This window comes from Micropterus salmoides, unplaced genomic scaffold, assembly GCF_014851395.1.
Source record: "Micropterus salmoides isolate LMB-PRFRI ecotype aquatic unplaced genomic scaffold, ASM1485139v1 Ms_hic_scaffold_1, whole genome shotgun sequence".
NCBI lineage: Eukaryota > Metazoa > Chordata > Actinopteri > Centrarchiformes > Centrarchidae > Micropterus > Micropterus salmoides.
The window spans coordinates 57,679,420-57,689,573 of NW_024040040.1; the positions used below are offsets into that span (position 1 = coordinate 57,679,420).

At 47.5% G+C, this 10,154-nt stretch overlaps 1 protein-coding gene across 1 annotated transcript in view; it reads right to left on the reverse strand.

The window, feature by feature from the left end:
* LOC119888640 (piezo-type mechanosensitive ion channel component 2-like) overlaps window positions 1–7,349 on the reverse strand; it is a 71,598-nt gene extending 64,249 nt beyond the window's left edge. Inside the window, 9 exon segments of the mRNA XM_038699344.1 lie at window positions 181–294; window positions 2,127–2,303; window positions 3,098–3,255; window positions 3,338–3,379; window positions 3,382–3,509; window positions 5,909–6,003; window positions 6,117–6,195; window positions 6,889–7,037; window positions 7,332–7,349. Coding sequence (XP_038555272.1) covers window positions 181–294; window positions 2,127–2,303; window positions 3,098–3,255; window positions 3,338–3,379; window positions 3,382–3,509; window positions 5,909–6,003; window positions 6,117–6,195; window positions 6,889–7,037; window positions 7,332–7,349 — 960 coding nt within the window.
* Window positions 7,350–10,154: the final 2,805 nt, after the last annotated feature.

A 10,154-nucleotide genomic window follows, 5' to 3' on the forward strand; every position in this document is an offset into this window, starting at 1 on the left:
TTATAAGAGCTACCATCATCTTGTCATTCTGTAGAGACATGTTAGCATGATGCTAAGTTATAAGAGCTACCATCATCTTGTCATTCTGTAGAGACATGTTAGCATGATGCTAAGTTATCAGAGCTAACAGTTCTACAGCACAGCCTGATTAAAGTAAGGTTGGTTGTGATGTCAACTCACCTTCAGGTAATCAAGCAGTTTTTCTTCTGTCTTACGAAGCCCCACCCACTGGGCGGGGTCAACCGGACCAGCGTACAGAACAGAGCGAGACAGGTCGGTGCTGGAGTTACCTGGCTACAGAAAGACAGACAGGTATGATATTGTTCAAAGAAAGGTGAGACAAAGATACTGTGTGATGCAGAGAAGAGATGCTGCAGAACCTGCCTGAGAACCTTCACCTGGTTAGCACGACAGATTCTCTGCAGCTGCACATGAACCCAACACGACTATTTTCTGCTGTAGTGTTACTTTCGTCAGATGAAACAAAACTTTTTCCCTGACTAAAACAAGACGAGACTGTGACTGTATTAACATGCAATATTGTTGCCGAAACATGACATACTAAAATGTAATTCATAAAATAAAAACGTTAATAAAATCTCTCTTTCTTTTTGTCAGTATAATGAGGAGACCAAATATTCTGGCCCATAGTTTCTCCCTCTAAATTTTCACTTTTCAGCTGTGTGTTCTTCTCCCTGTGCTGTGAACGCTGGCCTACAGGGGCGATGCCTGGTGCGCGAGGAAAACGTTACTGTGGAGGAAGGGAACTCTGGTGATGCACACACAGTATGCTCAGGAGGTTTCTAAAATATTGACATCCCTCTGGCTGGATGAATATTACGCGTGATCCCTGTAGGCCTGCTACTGCAGCTAGCGGCTCCCCGCAGCGCCACACAACATTCTAAACTCTTCCCTCTCACGGAGAAAAGAAAGGTCAGGTCGCAAACACAGCCACAGCGGAACTGTAGCAACATGGCTACATATGACAATAAAAATTATGAGGGGAGAGCCGAAACAAACCGGACGAAAGAAACACTTTTCAGATATAAGCCATTTTAAAATATAACGTGACAGACAGAAATCATTTGTTGTTATCATCAACAACTTGCCTGTGTGTTCTATCAATACCAGGTGTTCTCTTGTTAAAATGTGGAACAGTGGACAGAAGAAACACAACCATATCCATTTAAATAGTTTCTGTTATTCTTGTTTTTATTTAGAAAGCTTGGCACTGCCCTTCTTAATACGTAACTGCAAACTCATGATGTCCTTTCTCTTAATAAAAACTTTTGCTAGCTAAGTGGAATATCCAACAGTTAATGCACATTTGGATCAGATCTCTGCTGCCCTTCTTATCCACATCTGCAGCCTGTTTTCCTGGTCTGCTGAGGACCCTGTTATTTGGCTGTGAGTATCCTGGTGGTCCGGCCTGCAGCCTGGTGGACTCTGCCCCCCCCTCCTGCCGTATCTAAATAAGGTAGAATGGCTGCGTGACTCCTGACCTTTAAACTTCACTCGCTTCTAAACTGTAAAACTTTGACATTTAAAACTGAGCTCCCCAAAAGCTATGTAGAGTTCGCACACTGATGTGGTTAGAAGATTTTTGGAAAAAACACTCCAAACTTGAAGCAGCATATCAAGGCTGTCAAGGCTATCAAGGGAACTGATGTAAGTCAATGTCTCCTTTGCAGTGAAAATGTCAATGTTAATATCACTGCGCATGCCGGTGTCGCATCAGCTGCTTAGCGCCCAGTCCTCATATTTATTCCACTGCTCCACTCAGGTGGCTGCAGGCTTTTCTCTCTTTTTTTGGGGCTGAGTAACGAGGTCTCGTGCAGAATGTATCGGAGTTATTTGGCGAAGTGAAAGTAAAAGTTGAAACAACCTGAAATACTCAAGTACAAATCTGGAAAAAAATACTTAAGTGCAGTAACAAAGTATTTGTACTTTACACCTCTGCCCGTGGGGTGTAGGGAGGGGTCATTATTTTTGCTGAGGGGGGCCCCAGAGTGTCTGTCTTTATAAACTGCTGTCTTGGACAGATGGACTTGTCTTAGAGAAAGACAGACAGACAGATATAACAGTGGCGGAGAGACAGACAGGTGTGATATTGTCGCCATTCTTACCACGGTGCAATTGGAGGAGTATCGGCTTGGCTGGACGACGCTAAGTTGGTACAACATCTTACAGACGGTCACCACACAGATCCAAACTGTACAGATGCCTGAGAGCAGGGGGCGCCATGCCCTGCAGGGCAATGCCACGCCCACATACAGCACAAACACCAGGTTAAATACACAAACCTGCAGAGAGAGAGAGAGAGATGCAACAATCACACCTTCAGAGAGAGAGAGAGGCAACAATCACACCTTCAGAGAGAGAGAGAGAGGCAACAATCACACCTTCAGAGAGAGACAGATGCAACAATCACACCTTCAGAGAGAGGTAACAATCACACCTTCAGAGAGAGAGAGAGAGAGACAGATGCAACAATCACACCTTCAGAGAGAGAGAGAGAGAGAGGCAACAATCACACCTTCAGAGAGAGAGAGAGAGACAGATGCAACAATCACACCTTCAGGGAGAGAGAGAGAGATGCAACAATCACACCTTCAGAGAGAGAGAGAGATGCAACAATCACACCTTCAGAGAGAGAGACAGATGAAACAATCACACCTTCAGAGAGAGAGAGATGCAACAATCACACCTTCAGAGAGAGACAGATGCAACAATCACACCTTCAGAGAGACAGATGCAACAATCACACCTTCAGAGAGAGAGAGAGAGACAGATGCAACAATCACACCTTCAGAGAGAGAGAGATGCAACAATCACACCTTCAGAGAGAGACAGATGCAACAAACACACCTTCAGAGAGAGAGAGATGCAACAATCACACCTTCAGAGAGAGACAGATGCAACAATCACACCTTCAGAGAGAGAGAGAGACAGGTTCAGACACACCTGCAGAGAGAGAGAGAGAGATGCAACAATCACACCTTCAGAGAGAGACAGGTTCAATAGACACACCTGCAGAGAGTCAGACAGAGAGACAAACAGAAAGACAGAGAGATCATCAGGTAGACCAGACTCTGACCTCCTTCACAGAGACCCAGATGATGTAGGAGGAGACTATCTTGATGATGTGTAGTTCTAGGAGCCACCAGAGGAGGTGCTGCAGTCGCTGCAGAGACAGGAGCAGGCGGAGGAACAAAACAGAGAGACGATCCACCACCAACCTCCAGGAGACCAGCACTGAGGAGGAGAGACCAGGAGTCTGCTGCTGGTTTGAAACTCAACTATTCTGTAACAGGTGTGATCATGATGCTACGTTTACCTGCTATATGGTCAGACAGGGTTTCCTTGTCAAACACACAGGGTATTCCTCTTCCTTCTCCTCTGTCTCTTCCTCTCTCTCCCCCTGTCCTCCTATCTTCTCTTCCTCCTGGAGCAACTGACTAGTTCCACCGACCGACAGGTCGAACAGGCTGCCATCAGAGTGGACCAATCTGCACAGAGAAACAGGGGCACAGGTAACCTCCTTCCTCCTCCAGCGGTCTGGGGACTAGTCGCAGCGTCTGGGGACTAGTCGCAGAGATCTGGGGACTAGTCGCAGAGATCGGGGGACTAGTCGCAGAGATCTTGGGACTAGTTGCAGTGTCTGGGGACTAGTCGCAGCATCTGGGGACTAGTCGCAGAGATCTGGGGACTAGTCGCAGAGATCGGGGGACTAGTCGCAAAGATCTTGGGACTAGTTGCAGCGTCTGGGGACTAGTCGCAGAGATCTGGGGACTAATCGCAGAGATCGGGGGACTAGTCGCAGAGATCTGGGGACTAGTCGCAGAGATCTGGGGACTAGTCGCAGCGTCTGGGGACTAGTCGCAGAGATCGGGGGACTAGTCGCAGAGATCTGGGGACTAGTCGCAGAGATCTGGGGACTAGTCGCAGCGTCTGGGGACTAGTCGCAGAGATCTGGGGACTAGTCGCAGAGATCTGGGGACTAGTCGCAGAGATCTGGGGACTAGTCGCAGCGTCTGGGGACTAGTCGCAGAGATCTTGGGACTAGTCGCAGCGTCTGGGGACTAGTCGCAGAGATCTTGGGACTAGTGGCAGCGTCTGGGGACTAGTCGCAGAGATCTGGGGACTAGTGGCAGCGTCTGGGGACTAGTCGCAGAGATCTGGGGACTAGTCGCAGCGTCTGGGGACTAGTCGCAGAGATCTTGGGACTAGTCGCAGCGTCTGGGGACTAGTCGCAGAGATCTTGGGACTAGTGGCAGCGTCTGGGGACTAGTCGCAGAGATCTGGGGACTAGTGGCAGCGTCTGGGGACTAGTCGCAGAGATCTGGGGACTAGTGGCAGCGTCTGGGGACTAGTGGCAGCGTCTGGGGACTAGTGGCAGCGTCTGGGGACTAGTGGCAGCGTCTGGGGACTAGTGGCAGCGTCTGGGGACTAGTGGCAGCGTCTGGGGACTAGTCACAGAGATCTGGGGACTAGTGGCAGCGTCTGGGGACTAGTGGCAGCGTCTGGGGACTAGTCGCAGAGATCTGGGGACTAGTCGCAGCGTCTGGGGACTAGTGGCAGCGTCTGGGGACTAGTGGCAGCGTCTGGGGACTAGTCGCAGAGATCTGGGGACTAGTTCAAGACTTCTAAAGGTCTTTGTCCAGTCATCTGAGAGCTTTAATCGGAAGGACAGAATTACGTAAGCGGTCATATGAGCTCACAGAGCTAGCTAGATGATGATTATCACGTAATTTAAGGTCAGTGATAATAATATGATCGAGTCATTTAGAAAGGCCGTCACGTACTGCTGGTGATCGCTCATATAGCACAGCATAAGCTACATGTCATTGTTTGTTGGAGCTAAAGTTCCCTAATGCAGTCATTGCTTCTAACTACTCTAATGACTAGGTGAGGTTATCCTAAGCCCACGCTGCTGCGAGGGCCCTAGGCCCCAGGCCCCTATGTATCATGATTATTAGACTAATGGCTCCCTTGATGCCAGTGTGTGGCCTACAGGCAACAAAGTGTCCGACATGTTTTCTCATCTGCTCCATGCTTTCAGTGAATAAACAGCTATTTGCTCATTCCCAGAATGTTTTTATTGAAGCTTTCCAGCTTTGGCAGGGAATTATAGACCTAATAATAATTTGAAATGATACTTTGACTTCCAGCACAGTTTTTCTCTTTGACAATTACTTGTACTTGAGTATGAGTTGTGTACTCCACGGCCACCTCTGATCACCAGGGAGTCAGTAAATGCAAATGAGTAGACTGATCCACGGCACTTCTTTCAGCTTTATGGTGGTTTTGGGGAATATTACAGTAGGTACACATATTATATATGCAAGGATGGTGTGTATTGGTGAGGGGTGACCGATTGATTGTGGTAGGTCGCCTAGACCAAAAATGCCCTGGCCGAATTTTTGTCCCAGTCCAGCACTGTGGGGGAGCACTAAGCTTCCGGTCCAAGCAGAATTAGCAATAGGACGGCTAGCTGCACGGCTAAGTGAGTAGCTAGCAGCAGCTGCAGGACATCAGAGGGAAAACCTGATCCAGTTTCAGTAAACCAGAGAATAAAGTCAGAAAGTTTTTTTTTCCTGCAGTAATCAGTGAGGCCTAGTCTCGTATAGCAGGACTTTATTCATCCTCTGCTGTGCTCGGGGAAGTTGGCCAATCAGGAGCAAGTGGGCTTTAAGGGGGGGGGCTTAAAGAGACAGGAGCTAAAACTGAGGTTTCAGACAGAGGGTGCAAAGAGTAGCTGAAGCACCAATGAAAAAATAATGTGTTTTTGAAACACCGAAGCATGCAAACATTTATAGCAGAAACCATAAATCCTAGTATGAACCTGAAAATGACAATTCTTTCTTCCAGCTGGGCTCTGAGCTGCAGGTAGATGTGTGCGTGTTACCTGGTGATGGTGCTGTTGTGAGTGTCCACCACAGTCTTCAGGTCGGTCAGCTGCAGGAACGGCTCGTGGAAGTAATGCAGGTGTACGATGCACACCTGCAGAACAACATTTAGTCAGCTCTTGCAGAACAAGGTGTTGAGAGAAGAAGAGAAAAAGGAAAAGAGTGAACGTGATGGAAAAAACTTTGATGTTCTGTAGGAATGAGTACCAATAGGAACGCAGCAGGGATGAAGATCTTAGTAAAGAGAACAGGAACTGAGAACTTCTCCAAGCCAACATCCTCCAGCCTGGAGAGACAGGGTTAGAGACATAGCAGTTATAATTAGTTAAATGCTCCGTACTTGTATAGCGCCTTTCTAGTCTTTTCGACCACTCAAAGCGCTTTTACACTAATCTGCATTCACCAGTCACACACAATCATACACTGAGCCTAAGTGCTCAAACGGAAACTAACATTCACACTCACTCATACACTGGTGGAACAGCCGCCAGGGGCAATTCGGGGTTCAGTATCTTGCCCAAGGACACTTTGACACGCAACCAGGGGGAGCCAGGGATCGAACCGCCGACCTTCCGATTAACGGCCATCCCGCTCTATCTCCTGAGCCACAGCTGCCCCCAAGTTCAATTCTTTTATTCATTATTCGTAATACGTATAATAATACTAAGAATTATGTTATTTATTAAGTAAATATTGATGCTAATTAAAACATTATGTTTTAATATTACAGAGTTAAAGTTATTGTGAAACTAAATCTGAGACGTTCACATCAGGTGACTCCGTCGACCACAAAGACTAAAGAAGCCTATTTGATGAGGTGTTGATTTAACCCTCCTTGGAAAACCAAACAGCTGAAGAGAGACTGAGGACACCTGAGCCCTTCAGTCTGTTCCTGTGTAATGGTGATGATGGCTCAAGTTTATAAGCAATAAAATCTATTAAGTATCAATGTCACCTGCCCGTGTGTACCTGTGTGTACCTGTGAGTGCTGAGTCCAGTGTAGTAGCTCCAGGTGTAGGGGGACGAGGGGAACTGGAAGGTGTAGACCAGGATGAGAACCAGCATGGAGTAAACCACCACAGCTACCCAGAAACCCCTGAGCAAGGCACGCCAACGCTCGTAGTTCAACTACAGAGAGCCAGACAGGCAGAGACACAGACAGGTAAAGAGACAGACAGGTAAAGAGACAGACAGGTAGAGAAATAGACAGGTAGAAACCAACAGGTAGAGACAGACAGGTCGAGGTAAAGAGACAGACAGGTAGAGAAATAGACAGGTAGAAACCAACAGGTAGAGACAGATAGGTCGAGGTAAAGAGACAGACAGGTAAAGGGACAGACAGGTAGAGAAATAGACAGGTAGAAACCAACAGGTAGAGACAGACAGGTCGAGGTAAAGAGAGAGGCAGGTAGAGAGACAGACAGGTAAAGAGACAGACATGTAGAGAAATAGACAGGTAGAAACCAACAGGTAGAGACAGACAGGTCAAGGTAAAGAAACAGGCAGGTAGAGAGACAGACAGGTAAAGAGACAGACAGGTAGAGAGACAGACAGGTAGAGAGACAGACAGGAAGAGAGACAGACAGGTAAAGAGACAGACAGGTGGAGAAATAGACAGGTAGAGACAGACAGGTAGAGACAGATAGGTCAAGGTAAAGAGACAGGCAGGTAGAGAGACAGGCAGGTAGAGAGACAGACAAGTAGAAACCAACAGGTAGAGACAGACAAGTCGAGGTAAAGAGACAGGCAGGTAGAGAGACAGACAGATAGAGAGACAGACAGGTAGAGATAGACAGGTAGAGAGACAGACAGGTAGAGACAGGCAGGTAGAGAGATAGACACGTAGAAACCAACAGGTAGAGAGACAGACAAGTAGAGACAGGCAGGTAGAGAGATAGACAGGTAGAAACCAACAGGTAGAGACAGACAGGTCGAGGTAAAGAAACAGGCAGGTAGAGAGACAGACAGGTAGAGAGACAGACAGGTAGAGAGACAGACAGGTAGAGACAGGCAGGTAGAGAGATAGACACGTAGAAACCAACAGGTAGAGACAGACAGGTCGAGGTAAAGAGACAGACAGGTAGAGAAATAGACAGGTAGAAACCAACAGGTAGAGACAGATAGGTCGAGGTAAAGAGACAGACAGGTAAAGGGACAGACAGGTAGAGAAATAGACAGGTAGAAACCAACAGGTAGAGACAGACAGGTCGAGGTAAAGAGAGAGGCAGGTAGAGAGACAGACAGGTAAAGAGACAGACATGTAGAGAAATAGACAGGTAGAAACCAACAGGTAGAGACAGACAGGTCAAGGTAAAGAAACAGGCAGGTAGAGAGACAGACAGGTAAAGAGACAGACAGGTAGAGAGACAGACAGGTAGAGAGACAGACAGGAAGAGAGACAGACAGGTAAAGAGACAGACAGGTGGAGAAATAGACAGGTAGAGACAGACAGGTAGAGACAGATAGGTCAAGGTAAAGAGACAGGCAGGTAGAGAGACAGGCAGGTAGAGAGACAGACAAGTAGAAACCAACAGGTAGAGACAGACAAGTCGAGGTAAAGAGACAGGCAGGTAGAGAGACAGACAGATAGAGAGACAGACAGGTAGAGAGATAGACAGGTAGAGAGACAGACAGGTAGAGACAGGCAGGTAGAGAGATAGACACGTAGAAACCAACAGGTAGAGAGACAGACAAGTAGAGACAGGCAGGTAGAGAGATAGACAGGTAGAAACCAACAGGTAGAGACAGACAGGTCGAGGTAAAGAAACAGGCAGGTAGAGAGACAGACAGGTAGAGAGACAGACAGGTACAGACAGGCAGGTAGAGAGATAGACAGGTAGAAACCAACAGGTAGAGAGACAGACAGGTAGACAGATAGGTCGAGGTAAAGAAACAGGCAGGTAGAGAGACAGACAGGTAGAGAGACAGAAAAGTAGAGACAGGCAGGTAGAGAGATAGACAGGTAGAAACCAACAGGTAGAGACAGACAAGTCGAGGTAAAGTAAATGTAAATGTAAATGCTCCGTACTTGTATAGCGCCTTTCTAGTCTTTTCGACCACTCAAAGTGCTTTTACACTACATCTGCATTCACCAGTCACACACATTCATACACTGAGTCTAAGTGCTCAAACGGAAACTAACACTCACTCATACACTGGCGGAACAGCCGCCAGGGGCAATTCGAGGTTCAGTATCGTAAAGAAACAGGCAGGTAGAGAGACAGACAGGTAAAGAGACAGACAGGTAGAGAGATAGACAGGTAGAAACCAACAGGTAGAGACAGACAGGTCGAGGTAAAGAGACAGGCAGGTAGAGATACAGACAGGTAAAGAGACAGACAGGTAGAGACAGACAGGTAGAGAGACAGGCAGGTAGAGAGACAGACAGGTAGAGAGACAGACAAGTAGAGACAGACAGGTAAAGAGACAGACAGGTAGAGAGACAGACACGTAGAAACCAACAGGTAGAGACAGACAGGTCGAGGTAAAGAGACAGGCAGGTAGAGAGACAGACAGGTAGAGAGATAGACAGGTAGAGAGACAGACAAGTAGAGACAGGCAGGTAAAGAGACAGGCAGCTAGAGAGACAGACAGGTAGAGAGACAGACAAGTAGAGATAGGCAGGTAGAGAGACAGGCAGCTAGAGAGACAGACAGGTAGAGAGACAGACAGGTAGAGAGACAGACAGGTAGAGACAGGCAGGTAGAGAGACAGACAAGTAGAGACAGGCAGGTAAAGAGACAGGCAGGTAGAGAGACAGACAGGTAGAGAGATAGACAGGTAGAGACAGACAGGTAGAGAGACAGACAGGTAGAGACAGGCAGGTAAAGAGACAGGCAGGTAGAGAGACAGACAGGTAGAGAGATAGACAGGTAGAGACAGACAGGTAAAGAGACAGGCAGGTAGAGAGACAGACAGGTAGAGAGATAGACAGGTAGAGACAGACAGGTAGAGAGACAGACAGGTAGAGACAGGCAGGTAGAGAGACAGACAGGTAGAGAGATAGACAGGTAGAGACAGACAGGTAGAGAGACAGACAAGTAGAGACAGGCAGGTAAAGAGACAGGCAGGTAGAGAGACAGACAGGTAGAGAGATAGACAGGTAGAGACAGGCAGGTAAAGAGACAGGCAGGTAGAGAGACAGACAGGTAGAGAGATAGACAGGTAGAGACAGACAGGTAGAGAGACAGACAGGTAGAGACAGGCAGGTAGAGAGACAGACAGGTAGAGAGATAGACAGGTAGA